At 48.4% G+C, this 23,946-nt stretch overlaps 9 protein-coding genes across 9 annotated transcripts; 3 read left to right on the top strand and 6 right to left on the bottom strand.

Annotated features, from left to right (window-relative positions):
* Window positions 1–5: 5 nt before the first annotated feature.
* Window positions 6–2,197, bottom strand: F5B22DRAFT_632851 (aminopeptidase-like protein; the record flags this gene model as incomplete). The annotated part of the gene is made up of 4 exons (XM_047976749.1): window positions 6–431; window positions 484–745; window positions 797–1,886; window positions 1,954–2,197. The coding sequence occupies 4 exons, from the start codon at window positions 2,195–2,197 to the stop codon at window positions 6–8; spliced, it is 2,022 nt and encodes a 673-aa protein (XP_047835708.1).
* A 1,611-nt stretch (window positions 2,198–3,808) lies between these two features.
* F5B22DRAFT_655541 (armadillo-type protein) lies at window positions 3,809–7,616 on the top strand (the record flags this gene model as incomplete). The annotated part of the gene is made up of 6 exons (XM_047979894.1): window positions 3,809–3,856; window positions 3,932–4,113; window positions 4,161–6,177; window positions 6,273–6,564; window positions 6,618–6,799; window positions 6,869–7,616. 6 exons carry the CDS (start codon window positions 3,809–3,811, stop codon window positions 7,232–7,234), a joined length of 3,087 nt encoding a protein of 1,028 aa, XP_047835707.1. The 3' UTR covers window positions 7,235–7,616.
* Window positions 7,526–8,864, bottom strand: F5B22DRAFT_154190 (uncharacterized protein). Its single transcript, XM_047969173.1, has one exon. It carries the CDS (start codon window positions 8,591–8,593, stop codon window positions 7,817–7,819), a length of 777 nt encoding a protein of 258 aa, XP_047835706.1. The 5' UTR covers window positions 8,594–8,864; the 3' UTR covers window positions 7,526–7,816.
* A 1,094-nt stretch (window positions 8,865–9,958) lies between these two features.
* Window positions 9,959–11,293, bottom strand: F5B22DRAFT_154063 (ribosomal protein L32e). Its single transcript, XM_047969172.1, has 8 exons — window positions 11,022–11,293; window positions 10,747–10,787; window positions 10,678–10,688; window positions 10,576–10,626; window positions 10,496–10,519; window positions 10,362–10,415; window positions 10,247–10,314; window positions 9,959–10,187 (listed from the first exon to the last, which is right to left on the bottom strand). The coding sequence occupies exons 1-8, from the start codon at window positions 11,051–11,053 to the stop codon at window positions 10,079–10,081; spliced, it is 390 nt and encodes a 129-aa protein (XP_047835705.1). The 5' UTR covers window positions 11,054–11,293; the 3' UTR covers window positions 9,959–10,078.
* Window positions 11,294–11,500: 207 nt separating this feature from the next.
* On the bottom strand, window positions 11,501–14,041 carry F5B22DRAFT_585396 (DnaJ domain-containing protein). Its single transcript, XM_047973493.1, has 4 exons — window positions 13,339–14,041; window positions 13,201–13,259; window positions 12,051–13,145; window positions 11,501–11,991 (listed from the first exon to the last, which is right to left on the bottom strand). Exons 1-4 carry the CDS (start codon window positions 13,367–13,369, stop codon window positions 11,896–11,898), a joined length of 1,281 nt encoding a protein of 426 aa, XP_047835704.1. The 5' UTR covers window positions 13,370–14,041; the 3' UTR covers window positions 11,501–11,895.
* A 398-nt stretch (window positions 14,042–14,439) lies between these two features.
* On the top strand, window positions 14,440–16,853 carry F5B22DRAFT_153930 (uncharacterized protein). Its single transcript, XM_047969171.1, has 6 exons — window positions 14,440–14,842; window positions 14,916–14,988; window positions 15,057–15,094; window positions 15,153–15,539; window positions 15,598–15,864; window positions 15,920–16,853. Exons 1-6 carry the CDS (start codon window positions 14,570–14,572, stop codon window positions 16,706–16,708), a joined length of 1,827 nt encoding a protein of 608 aa, XP_047835703.1. The 5' UTR covers window positions 14,440–14,569; the 3' UTR covers window positions 16,709–16,853.
* Window positions 16,318–18,097, bottom strand: F5B22DRAFT_655535 (JAB1/Mov34/MPN/PAD-1 ubiquitin protease-domain-containing protein; the record flags this gene model as incomplete). The annotated part of the gene is made up of 2 exons (XM_047979893.1): window positions 16,318–17,993; window positions 18,073–18,097. 2 exons carry the CDS (start codon window positions 18,095–18,097, stop codon window positions 16,999–17,001), a joined length of 1,020 nt encoding a protein of 339 aa, XP_047835702.1. The 3' UTR covers window positions 16,318–16,998.
* A 590-nt stretch (window positions 18,098–18,687) lies between these two features.
* F5B22DRAFT_632846 (uncharacterized protein) lies at window positions 18,688–21,522 on the top strand (the record flags this gene model as incomplete). Its single annotated transcript, XM_047976748.1, has 10 exons — window positions 18,688–18,741; window positions 18,804–18,862; window positions 18,935–18,967; window positions 19,020–19,447; window positions 19,515–19,629; window positions 19,666–19,722; window positions 20,241–20,517; window positions 20,593–20,673; window positions 20,724–20,961; window positions 21,053–21,522. 10 exons carry the CDS (start codon window positions 18,688–18,690, stop codon window positions 21,520–21,522), a joined length of 1,812 nt encoding a protein of 603 aa, XP_047835701.1.
* Window positions 21,523–21,835: 313 nt separating this feature from the next.
* F5B22DRAFT_632845 (pyridine nucleotide-disulfide oxidoreductase-domain-containing protein) lies at window positions 21,836–23,437 on the bottom strand (the record flags this gene model as incomplete). Its single annotated transcript, XM_047976747.1, has 3 exons — window positions 21,836–21,931; window positions 22,016–23,310; window positions 23,383–23,437. The coding sequence occupies 3 exons, from the start codon at window positions 23,435–23,437 to the stop codon at window positions 21,836–21,838; spliced, it is 1,446 nt and encodes a 481-aa protein (XP_047835700.1).
* Window positions 23,438–23,946: the final 509 nt, after the last annotated feature.

Below are 23,946 nucleotides of genomic sequence, written 5' to 3'. Positions count from 1 at the left end.
GCAATTTAGAGTGGTTGTGTCTCCTTCTTGAGCCAGGCCAAGGTTAACTCGTCTTTCTCAAAGAACCCCTTGGTCTTCTCGAAAATATCTGCGTTGTAATCGTTGAGCCACTGTTTCTCCTCCGCCGTCAAAAGGTTGGGGTCGATCAGCTTGCGGCAGTACGGTACCATGGTAACGTGCTCAAACCCCAGGAACGGCTTGTCACCGAATTTGTATTTGGTCTGGACTTCCTTAACCATGATAACATTTTCTATGCGAATGCCAAAGGAGCCGTCTTCGTAGAAGCCCGGCTCGTTAGAGATGACGTTGCCTGGTGAAAGAGGAACCTCGAAAAATTGAGCCCGCGTCCCGATTCCGATAGGTCCTTCGTGAACGTTGAGAAATGACCCGACACCATGGCCGGTGCCATGTCGGTAGTCCAGCCCTTGTTTCTACGTGGTAGGTTAGCTCAGCATCTTGCAAGAATCGCACAGACTATCTTACCCATAAGAACTGGCGCGCCATCGCATCCACGGCAAAGCCTGTTGTGAATTTCGGGAAGACAGTCGTGTCTAGAGCAATATTTCCCTTCAGTACGAGAGTATACGCCTCGATTTCCCGCTCTGTGGGCGTTCCGAAATGTAGTGTGCGAGTAGTGTCTGTAGTTCCATCGAGATACTGTGCTCCGGAGTCGCATAGATAGATAGCGTTAGGGTCAATTGTTGCGCAACTTCCTTTCTCTGGCTTATAATGAATCACGGCGGCACTAGGTAGGGCGGTCAATAAGATTTAGTCAAGTGGAAGTGTTAATACTTACTTTGGGCCAGTAGACGAAATGGTATCAAATGAAAGTCCCACAAAGTTGTCTTGCTTGGCACGGTAGGCTTCCAGCTTGTCGGCTGCTTCAACCTCATCGATAGTTGCCTTCTGGACAACTAATTGGTCCTCGAGCCAGGCAAAGTACTCAATCAAAGCAGCACCATCTCTGATATGACAAGCTCTCATGCCCTCTAATTCGGTCTCGTTCTTGATCGCCTTCGCATCAGCCAAAGGACTCCTAGCCTCTTCCACAAAATCATCCCCTCCCAAAGCACGCTTCAGAGCCCACGAGGCCTTGTTAGAGATCAAAAACTTCTTTCTGCTCTGGCTGGCTTCGTCCTTCTTGGCTTTGGCGACTTGACCAAGAGCGGTAACATCTGAAAAGATATCTTGGTAGGGTTTGATAACCACTTTGTTCTGCTCTAAGGAGGCTTGGCACTCCGAGCTCAGTTTTGAAGAGTCGATGTAAAGAGTAGCTTGTTCTGGAGTTACGACGGCATATGAGAAGAACACAGGGTTATAAGGAATATCATTTCCTCGAAGGTTAAAAAGCCAGGCAATCTCATCAAGCATCGAGATGACAAACGCCAGTGACTTCTTCTTCTCCAGTTCTTGGCGTAGTTCTTCTAATTTTGTCTTCACATCCTTCCCGGCGAACTTCTGGTCGAGAATGATTACCGGCTCGATTGGCCGGGAAGGTCTTTCCGAGCCCCAGACAAGGTCGACCAAGTTCTCAGCAACAGCTTCCAGCTCTTTGCCTCCATTTTTCTGGATCTTCTCCGACAACTTCTGGGCGCCTCCGCTCGTCAGAAGAGTCGGGTCAACGGCGACAGCCTTGCCACCTTCGGCTTGCTCTGCGGTCCATTCCTGCCATGTGGGCACATCCTGGATGCCTTGCTTCAGCAACAACCAATTGTCGTCGAGCTGTTTGCTAGCCTGGTTAAAGTAGCGGCCATCCGTGGCCAAGGCAGCCTTATCATGGGTGATAACGGCACAGCCAGCAGAGCCAGTGAAGCCAGAAATGAAAGCACGGCGGGCATCACACGGAGCGATGTACTCTGAGGAATGGCTATCTTCAGAAGGAACGACTTGGGGTAGACATGTCAGCGGCGGGAGACCGAGTAGTTGAGGGAATGGGTATATTAGCGAGCCTACTGTACACATCAATCTTGCGGTCCTTCATCAGGTGGCGCAGCTCGGTGAGCCGTTTGGTGGTGTCGACTTTGGCCATATCGAGAGCGACAGTGCCCTGAAAGCGAACAGTTGAGTGACGTCCTAGTACGGTCGGGTGGCTGAAGAGAGATGCACAAGGACGGGCATTAGAGGTTTTGGGAACAAAAACAGTGAGGACTGGTCGTGAGGCCACAGGCAGTACGGTAAGGCTTCTTAAGATCCGCATGGGCTGCGCTTCATGTAGGGGATGGACACCGATGTATGTAAATATGTATGTGTGTGTATGTGTGTATGTATGTATACATGTATGTATGTAGTAGTACAGACAGAGGAGGAGACACAACTAACTACCTGCAGAGAGCCCTGAATGAATGCGGCTAGTTACTTTAAGGGAGGAGGAATAGAGATGCGGGCACAGCAAAGCACCCAGGCAGAGGCTGTGAATTACGACGTCGCTCCAAATTACACCTAAGAAAGCGAGTACCATAAAGAACCAAGGGGGGGAAGGGGCGAGAAGAGTATATGGAGTAGAATGGGAGGTAGATATGAGTTGGAAGTTGTATAATGCGGTATTGATGGCTGCGCGCTCTTGACGTTGTTCAGATTGGGCAGGATGTTTTATCTCGGCCGCCGATCTGCTAACCGCAGCACCTTCACCCACAGAGGCACATTAGTACGGTAGATTGATTGGGTAGGTAGGTTGGGATGTGGTACCTACGTGATACATACACACAGTCGCATTTTGCTAGTGTCACGTACAAGTTACGAAGTAAGTTTCGATACACACATAAGTACTTGTCAACGTGCCTACAGAGTACCAATATATTTACCACTATATTTACCTACATATGTAATTACATATACCGGTACTTCAAGTTGACTATGAAGAGGCCAAACTCTAGTGCCTTTAAAGTTTATAGGATTATTAAAGCCGGCATCAAGGAGTATTAGAGGAGCTACATGTACATCTTATACAACTAGGTACATATGTAAGTACCTATGCTTAAGTGAATACTTACAAAGTACATAGTTGACTTTAGGGTAGTGGGAGAAAATACCTGTTCCATAACACGGGCCTTCATGATTCATACTGATCTTAGTAGAGAGTCAGATAGCACCAATGTATCTTTATTAGGTAATCCTCACCTAGAGTACAGAGAAATACCTACACTGCAAGTCCCGGTACTGCCCCGCCAACTTGTCTAACAAGGGCGAGATACCTGTAACCTACCTGGTAGGTACCTTGTCGATCCATGGTGGGGGAGGTTCTGGTCAATCTCATCCCGTCCCAAACGAAACGAAACAAGACAAGACAAGTCCTAACTAACTGGAAACATTGACGGCACAGCCATGACAGACAGCCATGATACGGTTGAGTGACTTGAGTGGCCTCGTTCTTTTCACTTTGCTCAAGGTAGCCTGCCTCGAGATATATTGAGTTGGCTCCTACTACTGAGCTAACTCATGACCTTACCTTACTTGTGCTTGGTAGCAAGGTTTCTATAACTGCTCAAGTACCTACCTGCGTAAGGCTAGGAGGTCCTGCTCTAGCCACGACGAGGTGCCCCATCGTCACGCACCCTCGTCACACATCCCATATCCCATCCCATCGCGCCAAACAGATATCTCTCAGAAATCTCTCAGAAATCTCAGGTAGATCTGTGTTGCATTTAGCACCGCCTTGTTTCTGTTAGCACTGGTGCCTATCCATTGCCAACCTTGCGCCTGGTACTTTCACTCTGGAACCAATTAATCCCAACCATACATCAGCTGTCCGCCGCCGGCCGCCAAGCAAAAACTCATCTTCCCCCTTCCGCTATGGACGAGACAGAACAGTATGGAAACCAGTTTACCTGTTCCTACCACCTTACCCGAGGTCGAGCACGTAGGTTACCCATCCTGCTTCCTCAATGGCGTAATCCATCTCAACACAAGCACTACATGCCTGACTTTAAACTAGTTGATAAATGAGCTTTACAAGCCGAATCCTCCCGAGACAATCTCGCAAATCCAAGAAACCCTCCAGCGTCTTCAGAAATCACCCCAGGGTTGGCAATTGGCCCAAAGCTTACTAGCACGACTCGGTGATAATATCAAGTTCTTTGGCGCCTTGACTATTATCGTGAAACTGAACACTGAAAGGTTTGGACCCTGAACCTTGTTGAGAACTGTTGCTAACTCCCTCTAAGGCTATCTGATGATGATGCTCTTTCTGTACTTCAGAACCTCATCACTTGGCTTATTCACTCCCTCGGCGATGGTTCAGGGCCTATCGTAATCAGGAAGCTCTGCTCAGCGCTGGTAACGTATTACATCCACTACTCACATACATGGTCCAACTGCATACGTCATCTCATCCATTCATTGGACCGCAATGCAGTCACCTCGATCGAAGAGATCGGAGACTCTGTACCTCTAGAACAGATCATTGCGCAGTTGGACACCCAGAAGTTCCTAGCCGCAAGTTGGTTTGCCACGGCGTTAGCTGAGGAAACCGAGAAGGTAGATACCAAATCTACCAAGTATATCGGCCTCCATGAGCGTGTTCTTGATAATGCAAATGACGTTGCATCCTTGATGGCCAGTGCCCTAGCGCCTTCGGATGGAGTTTCTAATATTTCTAGCCAGAGGGAGGCGCTAATCTGCTTGCAAGCCTGGTTTCTATATGCTCAACGTACCCCGAAGCAACCTCTGATCCAGCTTCTCCAAGCTTTGGTCCCGCCTGTGATCAACTGCTTGCTGGTTGATGAGCTGTATGAGACTACCGTTGAACTGTTAACCGACACGCTGGGAAACTGGCAACAGTTCTTCACCCGCCATCACATTGATTCCTTCTATGCCCTGTTCGAGAGTGACTGGGCACGCCAGCGATACCAAGACCTTGTTAGGGGCGACTTCGACTTCGATGCAGTTCAATTTGGCTTATTCATGCTAGCATTTGGCGATGCCCAGATGGTTGAAATGATGGATTCAACGGATACGAGAGCCCAAGCCTTCTTAACTGGCTTGGCTGGACTGCTGATAGCAAAAGGTCACCCGGCTGCCGAGGACAAGATTTTCGTTCCTGCCCTAGAGCTATGGTCGGCCTTTGTCGAGAACTTGGTCGATACTCTTTACTCAGAGTCGACGAACGACCTTCCATGGGACAAACCACCCCTTTCACAGGTTATGCAAGTGGTCTCCTATAGTTGGCAAAAAATCCAGTACCCATCTTCGGATGTCTATAACTCATGGGACTCGACAGAAAAGGCTGGTTTTGGTGACGCGCGGAAGGATGTTGCAGATTTCCTCCAGGCCGTCTACACAATCTTAGGGCTGCCACTGATCTCACTATTCGTTGATCTCATTCTAAGAGCTTTGGCAGACAACTCCTGGGCTGAACTTGAGGCAGCCTCGTTTTGTCTAGGTGCACTGTCCGATAGTGTTTCGGAGGGAAACTCGTATGATGAAACTCTTACCAAGGTTTTTGGCTCATCTCTGTTCGACCTCCTCCGGCAAGGACAGGGGGTTGTCCCCGTTCGATCCCGGCAAACATGTCTCTATCTAATCGAGCGCTATTCAGAGTATTTCGTGCGTCACGCAGAGTATCTTCCAGCCGCTCTGAACCTTCTGTTTAGTGCTGTGGCCGATCGCCATCTAGCACTTCCTTCCTCAAAATCCATCCTTACTTTGTGCTCCTCTTGTCGAAGACTTCTGACTTCCGAGATCGATGCGTTTTTAGAACAGTATAGCGCGCTGCGTAACAACAGGGAGCTGGATTCTTTAGCTGAGGAGAGGGTTATTGGCGCCATCGCTGCTATCATACAGTCACTCCCCAGCGAGGAGCATAAGTTGAACGCTGTCCAGAGGTTGTTAACAATGGTTGGTATGGACGTCAGTGCCTGCCTGCAGTTTAACTCTGCACAAGAAAATGCGTTAGTTGATCATAACGATCCTGTGAGTTGCCCTCTGATTCTTAACCAACACGAATTTCCCGCGGCCTTTTCTTACCTAGTCCAGATGGTCTTCCGAGCATATGATATATCACAACGTCCAACTTCACCCGTTCTAGCGCATGAGGTTGCATTGCAGTTTGCTGTTAGAGCACTTCGATGTCTCTGCAGCATAGCCAAAGGACTTCAAGCTCCTGTGGATTTGGATTCTGACGATGAGTCCGTCCAAGTGGAAACTAGACGAGACCTAGAACGGATTCATGCTGATATAATTGTAAGCATAAAACACACTGATTGCGTGCATCACTAACCTTGATGGACTCAAACGCATATCATGTAATTGTTATACAGAAGCTAATATGAGTTTAGGGGATTCTTGTCCAGCTTAAAGATCTATTTTCGAGCAGTGCTGAGGTCGTGGATGCCATTTGTACGATCCTGCGCGCTGGGTTTTCGGAAACAGACGCTGGTCCGTTCGTATTTCCACCACCTATGGTCACAGAACTTATTACCAGTAATTGGCAAAGCCGGATTGCAACTGTTGTAAACACTGCAAACATCTTTGCCAGCTCGCTCAACGCCGGAAGATTCAAGCAGCATGCTGTTCCTACACTCGGTATATTACTACCATGGGTCTTTAACCTGCTCCACCAACTTCCTGGTAAGTTACCTGTCTTTCACCTCTAGCCGAACATTCAAGCTTATAGTCTTTAGGTCCAGAAGCCGAGCCAGAACTATCTCAATACGGAATTGAATTCGCTCAAAGAGTTTTGTTGAGACGTCCAGAAGTGCTAATGTCTCAAGCGCCAAACGTTCTTGAATTCTTATTCAGCTTTGCAATGAAGCTTCTCAATGGGAACGAACCGTTGCCCAAAGCGGCTGCAGCAGAATTCTGGGTATGTTAAGCCTATATGACAATTGCGGGAAGAAAAAAAAGAGGAAAAAAAAGCTAACAACTATCACAGACTACTTTCATAACAGCAAAATCAGATGATGCGAATGTCCAGGTCACCTTGAACGACGCAATGATGCACTTTGGGCCCCAACTTTCCCAATCATTAATGCAGAGCATTGGAGGAAGAGCCTCCCGCAGTGACCTTGATAAGCTCAGCGAGCCCCTGAAGAAGCTTATTGTCCAACATGTGTATGCTTCAAAATGGCTTGAGGCAGCGCTAAACGACGTAAGCTTCCCTAGCGACAAGGTGTCTCCTCACGATAAAGCTCTGTTCGTGAAGAAACTGGTCAGCCTTCGCGGGGCCAAAGCTACGAATCAGGTGGTACGCGACTTCTGGTTAGCCTGTAGAGGTTCTAATTTCGCATATGCGTCGTAAATCGTAGTCGTTATGGGAAATAAGACGTATGTTTTACAAAAAGCACTGTCCTCCTCTACTATTCCTGAGCCGTGCAGCCGTGTGAGCATTAGTCAATAGGGATACTAGACGTCAGCCTGCTAAACTAGAATAAATCCTCTACGGATAAATGGTGACTAGGTACTGGTACTATCTGGGCGTTAGTGATTATTATTATTATTTTTGTTCTTTTAGAAAAAGTTAGCTGGATACTGCGCACTCGGTTAACTCTTATTAAATTTGATGTCTTTTAGACACTAACTTTTTACTCAGAATCACTGAAGTCCACGGGCTGTACATCAATCTAGTTTACGTAATCTTCAAAAGCCCTATGTAATGCCAGGGCGAGTTGTTGCCTGTATTTAGGCTGGTCAGTTCACAGAATGTTCTTTCTATCTTTATTTTACTACGCCAGGCTATATAGATTGATGCAAAGACGGTCGGTAATTACCTCATTCTAATTGTTGGTACTCATGCCAGAGTTGACCGTCCTACAATATCACAGTTTTCCGGTATCCGTGACTAGAATTCGGAACTCGGAAAATAGCAATGGGCTAATTGTCGCTACTCAAGGCCACGACCAACATTCATATTCTTCGGCGGGGTAATAACCGGTGCAGGCCGTTCTTCGCCTTCACTGGGGTTCTCTCCCGATTCCGCATCGTCACTGCTATCACTGGCGATATCTCTGCCGATAATCTGCCATTCGCTGCTCTCTCGTCGTGATGTCTTCATCGCCTTCTCAGAACAATACTCCCCGCTTGCGAGAAACTCACTCCATGTATCGGCGATGGAATCTATTACAGCTTCCTGTGGATTCTCTTCAACAACTCTTGGGGGCGCTGTAGAGCCGCGTATTGACGAATAATGCTCTTCTAGATCATGGTCGAAGTGGAATGCCTCGCTGCCGAGTATACTGTCCCAGGAGAGTGTTCGTGGGTATGCGAGAAAGCATAGCTTGCTGCAGCGAATCTGGTATGCGGCCTTGTAGAGGCGAAGCCATGATACTATCCGTTTGTAAAGGCCCTTGTCAGTAATGGTCTGTGGAGATATATTCTCGGCTTGTCTTCCGGCTTCGAAGTTAGTGTCTCTGTTTTGTCCCGGTACTGCGCAGCGGCATATCTGGGTGATGTCACAAGTTCGCCGTTCACACGCGGCAGCGATTTGGAGTCCTCGCTTGCCATGCAGGATATATACACCTTCCTCCGAAATGGAGTCAGAGGCGACTTTTGGCCCGGAAATGACATTCTGGGTCAGCTGTCCGTCTGTGCCGTATATCACTCCCACAATAGTGGTGGACCGGCACCATATGAGCTCCCCTATTGAGAGTGTATTTGTCATTCTGAGCTTAAGATTTCTGAATAAGTTTCGCTGTTAGGTCTCTAAGATAACTGCGACAACTGGGAGGCAACAATCCTATAGTCTGTCTACCGAAGCTAATTACAAGAACAAACTCAATGGGGGCTTTTCCAGGTCAATTATTTTAGCGAAGCACTTTATAAATATCTTAAAATCTCTATGAGACACTCATTGTGTTTGAAGCAGTATGTACCTGATCGAATAAACTCCCAAGGAATCAGTTTCATTGACGTTACGAAAGCTTCGGCACGACATGAATAATATCTTTGTTTACCAACACATTGATTCTGACGATGAATAGAAACCCCGTGAAAGAACAATGGCATTGTCAAGCCAGCTCTAGTCTTATTGACCTCTTTCTTTTCTCTTCCCTTCATGCCGGCTCTTCTGCCAACAATAGCACCCGGTAGAAATACAATCTCCCTCGAAAATAAAGCAATTGTACGAAAATAAAGAAATAGTTTTCTACAGATGTCTAGGTTTCGCGAAGCAATCCTAGGTACTCGCAGCTTATCGCTAGACATAGGTACTTTGCGTCAAGTCAGTTGATGATGGGACACCAGAGATCTACCAACTATACATAGAAATAGCAAAATCCGTGTATTCCATTTCTTCAGGCCAGCAAGATTGAACACGGAATTCTTAAGGTCACTAAGCACAATTAACAATAATACGGCGTTAACTAAGGACGAACCAACAGATGTACACTAAATGTCAATGTAGACAGTCTCTAATGGAACGGTTAACCTGGAGGTTCAACTGGTACAGAACCCTGGTTTTCTATTGTTGCACTGGGCTCACTCCAATTGACAAGAGTGATATCGTCCATACAAGAAAAATACGATAGTACTTATTTGATTTGTGCAGATTTAGATTTGACTTCAGAATTGCTTGTAGAGAGAGTTAGTTTAGCCTTAAAGCATCGTCACCAATTACACACATCATGGCAGCACATCACATTTCTTAGTATTTATTAGTGTTAAGTCGATTTCAGACTTCCATTCCCCCCCAAAAGACAATTGTCTAGATAGGGGTGGCCTAACGCTATTCGTTGGGTAAAAGCGGTTCATTGTCAACCCGAGACAGCTGATATAAACCACTCCAAGAAGACAGGTGTGCTGGTAGGCAGTATATGCACCAACACTTGTTGTTCTGGAATTGTCTAGATGGCTGCCTTCGGAGATGTTGTCGTTGATCTTTACCAGTGTTCAGTGGGGCGAAATCCATGTGCAAACTGGTGATTGCCGGGCTACGATGTATCCACGAAGCATGTCCATGGGTGTTTTCGTGTCATGTATCCCCGAGGAGACGAGTGGTTGTCATCGTAGAATTCGTGTTGCATTTCCTAGCACGAAATTGCTAGCTCAAACCGTCCGTAGACCGCAGAGTATGAATCCTTCCCATACATGCAAAGTGCCGAAAACGAGAAAACCGAACTCCAGTGTCACCATATCAACCGCCCATTTTTTAGATCTCAGTTGTAACCTTGGCCTTGGCGTTGGTGACCTTGACTCCCAATTGCTTGGCTCGGGCAATGATATCGACTCGCTTTCTTGAGGACACGTTGTGGGCGATCCTGCCACATATTAGTTTTCTGGGTATTTATTCTTCATCACGTAATGAATATTCACGTACTCAGCGGCGTAGGTGTCCTTGTGCATCAGCAGCAGCTCAACGTCCTTGGTGTTGCTGACAAGGAAGGCCTAATTCTATTAGCTTAGTTTTGTTGTATCGACAACTATCAGCTTACCTTCAGGCCGTTAGGGGCCATGTGGCGGGTCTTGCGGTTGCTTCCATAACCAATCTTGAGGGTTGTTAGTGAAACACTTCTTTGAAGGCACAAGAACCTGGTTGATAGTCCGCTGGCCTGGTCTATTTACGTACCGATGGCATAGCCATGCGCCCACGCTGTGAGTTGGCTGTTAGTACAAATCACCTGAATGGTTGATCCCTTGACAACTTACGAATCGTCGGCGGACAGCATTGTCAATACCCTTAGGCTTCCTCCAGCTTGACTGTGATGTGGGTTAGTCCGTGTTCTAGTACCGTTGGTTTGGCATACTAACAGAAAGGCACTCTGTTCGCGATAAGTTAATACTCAATCCTTAGTAAACTTCAATTGGGAGGAGACGTACTGAACCGGTCAGACTGGTGACGGTTGAACTTCTTCGTCTTCCTGTTGTATAATTAGCGACCTCCTCGAATGTACCATTGTTCGCGTGCGTAAAGGCTCGATTGGAGAAAAAGGTCCAGGGGGAATTCGAGAAGCGAGATTATTGCGTCAAATGCCCTCTCCATCCTCTCTCCATCCTCCGTCTCGATTTTTCGCAACATCAATTGAATTGTCATTGCCAGTTGGGATAAATAGGGGTGTAAATTGTGACGCTGAACCAGAGAATCTCGGACGTACTTCTTGACGATGGGAATGTGCTTGGCAACCATCTACGGCAATCAGTTAGAAATCTGTCGTATTCTGGAGGATTGACTCGTAGCTAGGATATTGGCAAAGCAGAATTGCAGCATGGGGGCGTCTCACCTTGACTGCGGTTTCTCGTCGGCCGTGATGGGGTTTGTTGGTGTTCTGCCGTCGGATGTCTGGTCGAGTCGCAGGTTGAGAAAAAGTTCGTGGGCAATTGTGGGAGTCTTAGGTAAGTGGGGAAATTTAGCGAATGAAGGTTTGTGGTGGTGGCTTGTGTGTCGCACTAGCCACACTATCTGCCTACAGTACTTGGGTACCTACATGCAAATTCTTCTAGGTAGTTGAATGTGCAGTACCTCTTATGTTGCATTGGTACCCTTATGTACCCTTGTGTACCTAACTAGAGGCGAGGTACCTGTGAATCACTTTCATGGGTTATGGTCGCGTGGAGCATAAAGTGTCACCGCGCGAGAAATAACTACTGTTATGACATGCTGTGGTATGCGTTGTCGTAGATTTTCGGGTAGTCTCATTGAGTATGAAAGGTTGTTTCCATAGATAGAATTCATTGATTCTTCGTAAGGGGTGATTCATGTCTTGCCTTCTAGGCTTTCTATCTGGTCTATCAGATTTCCCAGAAGAGACACAAGGAAAGGGCCTTCTCCCTTCACTCGTCTCTATCCTAATCGACACTATTCCCATACCTATGCCGATGACTATGCCGATATTGATGCCGATGCTGACTCGCTGATCGCTCTTGAAGAACGTTATTGTCGTCCCAGAAACAAAAAAGAAACCCAAAACTCGACCTGCGTAGTGATTCCATGGCCCTGTCGCCGAAGCAAAGATTACATCTCATAATACATTACTGTTGTGCACATTGAGCTTGCGCACCGCCCTCATCATCATCGTCATCTTCCCAACCATCACCATATCGTGGATCACCCGAATTAGCTCCCATCTGCCGCAAGTTAGTATCAAGTAACACTACTTCCATTCTGTTAGCGGGGTTGAACGTACCTCGTCAAGGTCAGCATCATCGTCATACTCGACGTCGTCAACTTCACTAGCTTCGATCTTAGGAGCAGGTTCGGGCAACAGCTTCGTCAGTGACTCGTGGGCAGCGTCGTCCTTGAGCCAACCATCCTCCGGAAACTCGACTTTTACGATGAGATATAGATCGCCCTTCGTGTCTCCACGTTTCAATGGCATGCCCTCTCCTGTGACCTTCAGCACTTGTCCTGGACGTAAGACCTTGCCTCTTGGGTGATTGATGTGAATGCCTCTACCGTCAAGATGCGTCAAGACGACACGCGAGAACCCACAGAGGGCTTCGGCTAGGGTGACTTCTAGGTCCGCAGAAAGATCATTTCCGACTCGGTTGAAGACCTCATGCGGCTCCTCAACAAGAACGAAGACAAGATTGCCTGGCGTTTGATCGGGGTGCTGGTCGGCCTCGCCTTCCAGGACGATGCGTTCGCCCTGGTATGCTCCCCGAGGGATGTAGATTTCCAGGGGTTTTGTCTCCTGGATCGTCCTCTTTCCCTTGCACTTCTTGCAACGGTCTTTCTCCTTGTAATAGTTGCCCGATCCTTGGCATCTGTCACATGGAGCCGTGTCTCTGGCAACTAGGCCTGGGCCCATCTGACGGAGTATCTCAACCATACCGTTACCTTTGCAACGGTCGCACTGTTGCGGCTTCACCTTTTCCTTGCCACCGGAGCCTTTGCAAGTGCCGCAAACCACAGATTTGTTGGCGGCGAACTTGACTGTTTTGCCCTTGTACAGGTCCTCTAGACTGACGCTGTACTTCGACTCTTCGTCAGGTCCGCGACGCGGTCTTCTGGGCCCGCCAGCGCCGCCCATGCCAGGCATCCCGCCCATTCCGCCCATACCCATACCAAACATTTGTTCTAGGATGTCGTTGATATCGGGTCCCTCGCCCATGCCACCGCCCCTACTGGGGTCGAACGCAGCCATTCCATGCCTGTCGTACATTTCGCGCTTTTCATCGTCTCGAAGAATCTCGTAGGCTTGGGTTACGAGCTTGAACATGTGCTCGGAGTCCTCGCGCTGGTCCTCGGGAACCTTGTCAGGGTGGTGCTTCAAGGCAAGCTATTGAATAGTCAGCATGTAGATATAAGGCCGATAGGGGCGTGGACAAGCGGACCTTGCGGTAGGCCTTCTTGATGTCATTTTGGTCGGCTGACCTGTCGACGCCGAGAAGCTCTAAGAATTTGTAAGTCAGCCATTGGACCCCGCGTAATTCTACACGGAAGGCAGGACGGCGGAGCGACGAGTATCTTACCGTATAGGTCTGTGTTATCCTGTTCCGCCATGATAGCAACTCAGGGATTGGAACTTAGTAGCAGGCCGTGGAGAACGAGGAAGTCTCTTGTCCCTCAGTCTCGTCAAAGGAGAAGATACAATGGAGTGCAAGTTTGGGTAGGCAGAGAAAAAAGTGGTGGGGCAAGCTTACACCCCACGTACTGGGTAGTAGGATGGGATATCTACTTAATTATGGGAGAAACCAGGCGGCCACACAGCCAACCCAAAGACGCGCACAGCCTTAGGCGATAAGCTCACTGACTAAAAAAAGAGGGAGAGAGAGAAGAAGAAAAGCTAGTAGCATGGATAAGTTAGTGCATGTATCTGTTCACGTTTTCATTCTGATGTAATAACTACGGCTAGGATACCTATGGCATGCTACATTAGAAGTTGGTTGATGGACATGCAGAATTTTCCGCCACAGGAGCTATACATACAATGGATCTCTTATACATGTACTATATAAGTACCTACCCGGGAGTAGTGCATGCATGCAGTCAAGCATCCATCTGCTAGGTACTGCCTACTTGTACTTTAAGTAGGTACTGTGGGGGGTGCAAACGGAAGCAAGGGCATATAAGAATAGCGGGCTAGATTAGGGCCCCTTGGCCACCAACCTTACCATCTACAACCTTCATTTTCTAGCTGGCTTCAGCCCTCGCTGGTCGAGTTATTCAATAAACCATTTTGGCTTCGGCCACATTACACTGTTTCAGTACTTAAGTACCTATCGGATGCCACTAGGTACCAACTGGGGTGACAGGGGATAAGTGATAATGTGCTGTGATTACCTAGGTAGGTAGTTGGTGTAAAAACAGCGTAGAACTGCAGTATTTCTATTCGATTGTATCGTTTTGCCTGCACACACACACACACACACACACACACATATATATATATAAATGGAAGTTGAATGGTAAAAGCTTCCGATCTGAAATCTCTTTCTACCATTAGGTTAAAAAGTATGTACCTAGGTAGGTAGTTGAACAGTCATAAACTCCGATAACTCCAGTAAGTAAGTATGTAGCTCTTAATTTAGGTGCATTCTGGGTGGGAACAACATGTCGTAACGCCCAGCTATCGATATGGATATATACCTATGCTCGCTATTGACCGGAATCACCAACAGCCTCTCGATAAAAGTCAAACTCGGCCAACAGCGCCTCTAAATGATGATGAGTAGACGATAGCCCGTTTTATTAAAACAAGTGATGAGCAGTCTGTATGTTGCCCGCGGCGCATTCCGCCGACAGGCCCTGCCCCGGTGTCATCATATTTTGTTCAGCCGACGCAATTTGCTCGGCCGTCCAGCACGCGGGGAGGAGCCAACACCTCTCCTACCAGGCGCACCGACGAGGACGCGGTTTGCACCATCGCCCACTGGGTACCTGCACATTGGCTCATTACGAACCGCTCTTTTCAATTTTTTGCTATCCAGAGCAACCGGAGGCCAGTTCTTGCTTAGAATTGAAGACACAGATCAGGTGAGAAATATATAAAATCCGGACTGTTGTTGAACACATCACTAGAACTAGCATGGCTCTAACTCTAACACAGAAACGACTGGTGCCCGATGCTGAGGAGAAGATGTATGAAGATTTAAAATGGGCTGGGCTCGAATGGGACGAAGGTGCGATATATTTCACCTATATTTTATCGCTGGTCTTGAATGCATCGTGTTATTCTGACTCTCCATAGGTCCAGATATTGGGGGACCTTGTGTACCCTACAGACAGGTAACACCAGCCTCCCATCTCCCAGGGGAAATATTGTTGTTCTAACCATTCTTGAAAGTCTGAGAGGCTCCCATCGTATCACTATCATGTCAATCAACTATTAGACGATGGCCGAGCTTATCGGTGCTTTTGCACTCCTGAGGAGCTTGATGCTATGAAGAGGGTAGCCATGAGCGAAGGTCGAGATTATGTCTACAACAAGACATGCTCTCACATCTCGGCTGAAGAATCTGCTCAACGTGCAGCAAATGGCGAAGAGCACTGCATTCGCTTCAGGCCTGATAGCCAAAATCCTGTGGTACAGGATCTTGTATACGGCATGTACAAAAGTCCTGTCCTGCTGGATGATTTCATCATAATGAAAAGGGATGGCTTTCCCACATATCATTTCGCCAACGTCGTCGACGATCACCTAATGGAGATCACTCATGTGATTCGCGGAGCTGTAGGTGCACCGACTCCTTGCTATTTAAGAGTAGCTACTCACTCGGTGTCTTTGAAAGGAATGGCTCATTTCAACGCCAGCACATGTTGCCTTATACCACGCCTTTGGATGGGAACCACCCCAGTTTGGTCATGTTGGTCTCTTAGTCGATCAAAATAAGCAAAAATTAAGCAAACGCCACGCAAGCTTTAACTTGTCCTCTTGGAAAGAACGGGGCATCCTCCCGATCGCTCTACTCAACTATGTTTTGTTACTGGGCTGGTCCCCAAGCCGGGATAGCGAAGAAACCTCAGAGGTTATGGATCTAGAGGACATGATCGAAAGGGTGAGTCATTACTTTGCCATCAGGAAGCTAACGCTAACTGTCAGCCCCTATCTAGTTTCACCTAAAATTCACGAGAGGTGATGTTATCATAAATAACAAGGACGAATTCTTTCAAAAGGCACATATGCGCAAAGCTCTAGACCGCGACAGTGCGGGCGAGGCGTCTCCCCTTGCACCTCTTATGCCTCAGTTCATACTCGCTCTCGAGATATGCGAGGAAGACCGGAGATCCCAGGAAGACCCTTCCGCGCCGCATAGACAGTTGGGCGTGCGTATCGGTCCACCACTAGCTACCTGGGTAGACTCAGTCGAGTCATTGAATGGGACCCAGGACAATCCCTTTTCAGCGATACCTGATCGATACTTAAGTAAAATTTTCCATCTGAACGGTAAAACTTTTATAACTCCTGCAAGCTTCCTAAAGTCAAATGCATATATCCTTTGGGAGGTCCCAGAGCAAGAGTACATGTTTGCCCTAACAAATCAACGCAACATGCTCCACAAGGTCGCTGTGCGAGAAGGCACTGAGAAAGAGACGCAGCCACAGCCGCGAAAGATCTCCGAGCTTGCTACCACGCTTCTGGAGTCTCTTGAGGGTGTCCCGGCGGAGGGTTGGACAGAGGAGAACATCAAGAGTAGCATTGAGCCGTTCATTAAGTCAATAGGCTATGTCATGGATACTAGAAAGAAATTCGAGGCCTGGGGCTGGAAATTCCTGCGATGGGTGATGTTTGCGTCCGCTTCGGGCCCCGGATTGATACCGAGCATGGTATTTCTCGGTAAAGAGGAAACGCTAGCACGTGTGAGGAAGGCGCATCGGGTAGCCCTAAGCAGGAACGTATGAAGCTATATCCTACCGATGTCCCCATTACGAATGAAGGTAGCAGGCATATTGCATGGTTCATCCGAGGAGTAAGAAGAGAGAGGAATTCTCTTGCCAAAAATGTATCAAAAACCTGTACCATTTCTGTAGCCATGAAGAACTCCTGTACATAGTCGCTTTAGTCGGTTCATCTATAGATCAATTCAAGCCACCCAATAACGCCGATCAATGCTTCGTATCACATGAATGTGCCCCGCTTTCGAAGCGAAGCTTTTGCTCTTCATCAAGCGAGCCTATCCCTGACAATCTCTCTACGCTGTCGTCTGAGATCCCAGCCCATTGAAGATTTTTGCTTTGACTTCAGTCGCCACGAGACCCTGCTTTTCCTTCATCGCAACAGAGTGACCCGTTTGACCAATCTTGTCCATTTCAACGTCTACCTTTTTAGAGCTTTGGAACAGAACAGCGCCTCTAGCGCCTTGCTGAACCGATACCGTTGCCTGACGGATTTTCGAGCTAAGATCGAGCATTTGTTTGTTGCCGTAGTCGCGGTTGGTGAAGAGTGGACTCTGCGACAGCGTTTGTATCCAATACTTGCTCCACAGCAGGTCAAGCAGGTGCGTGTCGAGTGTTGACTTAAAATGTGAGACCTCAAGAGCATAGTATTTGCTAGCATGGGCACCAAAATCCTCTGCCTTCGCTAGAGGGACCGACGTCGTGTTGTCGGCATCACCACAACCGCTCTTCGCAAGGTTCGCCTCATAGTTTTCAGGGAAGGTCCGGAAGGCACCAATCTCGACACGACCGGTGCTGATGGTGCGGTCAGGGTCAATCACAACGGCTACGGAGGGATCGTTAAACTTCTGCTGCATCTGCTGGGTACCGACGTCGATGCCACTGAGCCAGCATCCGTACCCTGGATGGCTGTGGTACCAGCCGACGACGTTCTCCTCACGACTTCCTTGATCCCGAGAAAGCTGTAGATACTGAATCATATATTCGTTGGCGTCGTCTTGGGCGTTGACCCGCGTCTCGGTTCCTTCAACAGGTAGGCCAAACGCGTCTGTCACCACGACGGTATCGCCGTCCGTGTAGCCCTGCATCAGCCCCATGACCTCGATTGAGCCACCCGATCGTGCGTGCATGACCATCTTGATGAGTGCGACAGCGCTGACCCGCACGTGCTTGAAATGGTGTGGATCGGACTTCCATGGCCTCAAGTCGTTGTTCTCATTCTGCCGTTCTGGGGAGTAGTTGTAGAGCGCATCACGAGTTGGATCGACTAGCTTGACCTCGTTGTCGAGCTCTAAAAACACGGGACGAGTGTTAGTGGGAGTACGATGGGTGTGTACGGTACAACTCAGAGGGAGACGCAAGGGACTTACCCCATGATTTCATAGCCACCTCCATCTTGAGGAATAAGATGGTCCAAAGTCCCAAGTTCGGTCGATTCCCAAATACAAGTGGGATGTTGAGTTGGATGTCATTGGGATGTGGGGTGAATGAAGGTGGGATAGCTATGACCTGTGTACACTTACGGTACTTACAGTAGGAAAAGGGAGTGGTGCCTAGTTACCTCCTTACTGCCCGCCTATGTACCGAAGTTGCTACCTGGTTAGAGGTAGCTTTATTGATCGGTATGATGAACTTGGGTCTTCCAGTGTTGGCATGATTTTTGGGTAGCTTTCAGTTTCAATTTCAAGTTGAATACTCGTAATCCAAGCTCATATTTTCGAGATAAATTGACTTTGCTCTATTCTTTTGTAGAGTTTATGCTCACAGGATACCTACTGCCCATCTTGAAATCAGCCCTATGGTAAGTACCCTCACAAGTACTTAGTGGGCCCGAATTTAGTGCGCTTGGTACCTAGGTACTGTACCTATGTTGTTATCGATAGAGAGCCCCAAATTTCAGGACGACTGTAAGTATGTAGAAGCAAGTCCCCAGTCGCCAGCGTCAGTTTTGGATCGTGAATCGGAGGAATGCGAACCACAGCACCATGTCGAGGACGAGTCTCATAAGGCCATTGGGGCAGGCGCTATTACGGCCGACTGTTCGTCTCCCAAACCACAATTTGAAATCTATGGTAGGGGCTCACTAGCTGACGTCTCTTAGCCCGGACAAACTCGACATGCTCTTCCAGGGTTAATGAGCAAGCGTTCACAAGCCTCAGCGTGAGTCGACCAATCCACGCTGCGCCTATGGCAATATCACCGTGCTCGGGTACTGACTTGCCATTCGATCAGAGCTGATCCGAGAGCTGCACCAGTTCAATTGATGTGGGTATGCCTGCGCCGACTGTCCAGCGATTCCATACTCATGACATGTTAGAAACGAACTGCCTAATCCCGCCGAGGAGAATGAAATTCGGCTTCCCCGAGCTGTCCAGGCCCTTTACCTCCAGCCCCTCCGACGTGAGACCGAATATGGTGTTCCCTCGTGCGATCTTCAACTTCGGTCGTATAGCATCCCCAACCTCGAGTTCTTTTGCGACTTTGCGCTGCGTGCAGCTTACTATCTCAACCTCCCTGCCTTCGGGCCGGTGCCTCTGCCCAAGATAACAGAGCGATGGACGGTGCCGAGATCACACTTCATCTTCAAAAAATCACAAGAAAATTTCGAACGTATCACAAGGAGGAGATTAATCCAGATTAGAGACGGTCACCCTGAAACAGTGCAAGTGTGGCTTGCATTCTTACAGAAGCACGCCTACTACGGTATCGGTATGAAGGCCAATATGTGGGAGTATTCCTCACTTGGTAAGTGATATGACAGCAGTTGTGTTTCGACTTGACTTTACGAGTAGGCGACCTAACGAGCTCGTAGATACCAGTAAGCAAATGGATTCAGAGTTACCATCAATGCAGAAATCAATCGATGAAAAGATGGAGCTCCTAGGGCAAAGCAAAGTTCTAGGAACAGTTGAAAAAGTTAAGGAGTTGTTGGAGAGCGAAAGGTTTAAGCATACAGCATAAAGGAAGGCATGGCATATATGGTATGTAAAGGAAACAAACCAAGCTGTAGAATCATCAGTGTATATCAAATAGATTCTGTGTAAAGCGCCTGCGTACTCATTTTTACCCAAGTACGGCAACTGAGCGGTTCGAGGTCTTTTGCGGTCAAAAGGGTTGTCTACCCACCTAGTCATCGCTTTAGAGTCTGATGGTGAAAGTGCACGACTTAAGACCAGGTGGCCCGAGCTTCGCTGATACTAAATTCTCCCTCCTTCAACCTTCAATCTACCAATATTTGGCATCAAATCGATCTAAAACCCAACAAAATACTAATATGGTTCATGTAATGATACTATTGAAATTCCGGTAACCTTGAATTTTGAGCGATACGGCTATCTCATAAATTGACACTCTCCCAGATCGATGCACATGAAACGGGCTCACACATTAGAGGCACAATAATTGCCAGAGCATATCTATTTCACATATACATCTCAATGTTGCCAATAGCGCGCACGTGCTGCAGCAGACGATTCCCGGTCTCGACGGCGCAGTCCTTATTTGCGTCGACGCACAAACCGCGGATCTCGGGTATTAGCACGCAAAGTCAGCGCGACCATGCTGTGATATTCTCGGGCATCCAGCCCACCGGCGTGCCGCATTTAGGGAATTACCTAGGGGCTATGCGTCAATGGAAGCGTCTGCAAGATATGGCAGGCGACAAAGACAAGTTGCTCTTCTCTATCGTTGATCTCCACGCTATCACGATGCCGCAAGACGCCCAGGCTCTCAGGTTCCGAAGGAGAGAGATGCTAGCCGCTTTACTGGCCATTGGACTAGACCCCAAGAAGTCGACTCTGTTTTACCAATCATCGGTATGTGAACGCTCTACTGACTAACTCGGCTTACGCCTCTTGTTGTATATATGACCCTCAACTGAATATGAGTAGGTTATGCAACACTCTGAGCTGATGTGGATACTGAGTTGTACGGCGTCAATGGGCTACCTCGGCCGGATGACACAGTATAAGGTTTGTGATGCTTTACGCTTCAGTGTATCACGCGCTGACCAAGGTGATAGAGTAAACTCCAGGCCGACAATAAGCAAGGCGATGTAAATGAGGCAATAGCCTCACGCTTAAAACTTGGGTTATTCTCCTACCCTGTCTTACAGGCTGCTGATATCCTCGTTCACCGCGCTACACATGTGCCTGTGGGCGATGACCAGAAGCAACACCTGGAGTTCGCCAGGGAGTGCGTGACCAACTTCAATCATACTTATCAAAATGAGCTGCTTGTCTCCCCTGAGACCATAACAAGTAAGTCTCCCTTAACTGATGTCGTGGCCACCATTTGCCTGCATCTTCTCGCTTTGCTTCTATCGAAGATATCTGAACGTGACACTATCAGCTCCATCACCGCGCATCATGTCACTCCGAGATGCTCGCGAGAAGATGTCGAAATCAGCGACAAGTGAGAAATCACGGATCCTCATTACGTCAACGCCTAGAGAGATCGAGCAACGAATTCAACAAACTGTTACTGACAATTTGAACACGGTGACATATGAACCGGATTATCGCCCTGGAGTTGCGAATCTCCTAGAAATTACGGCGCAATGCAGCTCCGAGCCGACAACGCCCGAGGCCGTGGCTGACTCCCTCATGGGTGCTAAGCTCAGCGACCTGAAGGCCCGTTGCATCGAGGCCGTGACCGCCGAGCTAAGCGGCATTCTTGAGCGGTATACCGAGCTGCTCGAGCGCGAGGGCGGCAAGTACTTGGACGATATAGAGGCTGCGGGTGCCGAGGCCGCGCGCCAGAACGCCGAGGAGACTATGAGACTTGTACGGGAAGCAGTGGGATTGGCGACATCAAGGTGACCTCAAAATGTCTCTCATCTCTCATTCGTGCTAATCGGGTAAAAATACTACCTCTTGTAAAATGTAAACCAAGTTTGTATCTAAGTAGATAAACAAAATGCTTTCAATTGAAGGGAAAAAAAAAAGCAATATTCTCAGAACATCAATACAAGGTAGCATCTGCTGTATCAGGCTACAAATATGCAAGCCTATTTAACCTCGCTGGGCACCCTAGATGCAATCAATTCTACCCTTCACACGCACATGCTGGCCAGTCGAAGTGTTCGACTACGGAATAATAGTACAGATAACCTTACCATGCTGTTAACCAAATCTAAAACCTCGAGATATCCCTGCCAAAAACCCAGGATATCAGCCAATATACCGGTACCATGATTTTATTCCGTATGCTCATGCTTTTGGTGAGGTACTATAACAGCTCAAGGGGTTAGTACGTGTTATGAACATCACGTCAAGGGAAAACTTCTAGATCATGGGTGGAAAGATTACATACCGCTGTGCGCCAAAGGAACCACGCCGCCCTGCCAGTCAGTTCGTCGGCGCTGCTCTGGTGTATCGCCTTCCAGCTACCCAAATAGGTCATGACACCCCAATTCCTGAACCGGAAGGGTTTCGCTTCTAGATTACCCTTATTGAAGCTCCTTGCGAGATACGTCGCCTGCTGGCTCGCAACCTGCGCCGTGGCGGGATATCGCTGTCCCGTGACGACGGCACAGTCACCGATACTGTAGACATTCGGCACGACGGCAACATCCTGCTGTTGCTGCTCGGACTTTCCTGCTGCTGATTTCGGAGCGGCCAAAACGCGCAGATGAGCGTCGGAGACGAGTCCGCCTGTTTTCGCGTCCTTTTGGAGCTGCAGCCCCTCTTCTTTCGACTCGAGTTTCTGTATCAGCGGGTTCTGCATAAGTCCCGTGCTCCAGACCACGATACCTGCGCCGACCTCTTCGTCTCCGTATTCCTTGAACCGCAACTTCAGACATCCGGCGCAATCGTCATCGGGCCGGATGCGTGTGAGGTGGTGTTCCGTCTTCACGTCTATGCGCCCGCGCTTGAACGTGTCCATGGCATACTGTGCTAGCTTCTGGTCAAACATCGGCAACACCTTCGGCGCAACATCGTACACGGTGATTTTGATAAATTGGTACAGGTCTGGATATGTTTTGCGCAGATCGTCTTCAATGAGATCATGTAGTTCGGCCGCGAATTCGATACCCGTTGGCCCCCCACCCACAACGGCGAAATGAAGTAATTTTCTCTTCTCCTCGTCCGTGGTAATGGGCAGAGACGCCTTCTCAAAGCACTGTAGAATCTTTATCCGGACCCTGCGAGCATCACCGACATTGCGGAGGAAATTGGCGTATTCTTTCACTCCTTCGATCCCGAATGTCTGGGCGTAGGCGCCGACAGCGATCACGAGCTTGTCGTACTGCACGTCGAACATTGGCCCCTTCTCTATTTCCAGTTTACCTGGAGCCGGCGCTAATTGCGCCCTCGTCCTGCCGGCTACATCGTCGGACGTGTTCGCCTCAACACGGACGACTTTGCGCTCGAAATCGACATCGTCGGCCCAACCTTGGTAAAAATGGTCTAGATTCAGTCTCCTCACTGACTCGATGACAGCTCGGAACTCAAGAGTCCCGGCGGCGGTACCCGCGACCAACGGCGTGAAGACGAAGTATGAACGAGGAGAGATCATAAACCGCTCGTACTTTCGCGGGTCCAGTGTTCGAGCGAAGGCATACCCGGCCCAACCTGAGCCTAATATCACGACGCGTTCTTTCCGGTCTGAAAAGCTGTGAGCATGCTTATTTTACCTCTTCACAACTAGGCAGAGTGTCCGGGTGTTGGTATAGGTACCTGATGTTTTGCCCTGTATAGCTACCGCAGCAGTATCACTTACAGTGCTAGCCATCCGCAGCCCTCCAGTTATGCGCCATGGTTCATGATGCCAAAAATTCGTGAGAGCCTGTCGACTGGCCGATGTAGTTACTATGATGTTCCTGGGAGCGAAACGTGTTGCTCTTGTGATGCTCCTCATAGGTAGAGCTGTTGCCATGGCCGCTAGGTTTGGACGGTTACAATCTTTATTCATACATGGACTCTATTTACACATTTTCTAGCAAGCGTGTCCTTTGTCCCATTCTATATACATAATGAGAAACAATCTATGCTAGACTAACATAGTGAGTAACATTATCAAAAAAAAAATTGCGATCCGCTATCGTCGAAAATGGCGAGTCAAGATGACGTCAGCGAGGGACGCCATCATCTTGCTAGGTTAGTTACTAAATTTTTCTCGCTCAACCGGAAGCAGCACGAGCAATGTATTGTCCAATGGCCTAAGGCTTCATATTCCCGTAAGACGCCACCTAGCTGGTTGTTCGTTAATTACCGAGTATCTCTCCTAGTAACTCGGCATGG

The sequence above is a fragment of the Xylaria bambusicola genome (genome assembly GCF_022495145.1).
Source record: "Xylaria bambusicola strain CBS 139988 unplaced genomic scaffold F5B22scaffold_2, whole genome shotgun sequence".
Classification (NCBI taxonomy): Eukaryota; Fungi; Ascomycota; class Sordariomycetes; order Xylariales; family Xylariaceae; genus Xylaria; species Xylaria bambusicola.
The sequence above is the reverse complement of the archived record's forward strand: the minus strand, read 5'-3'. Positions and strand labels throughout refer to the sequence as shown.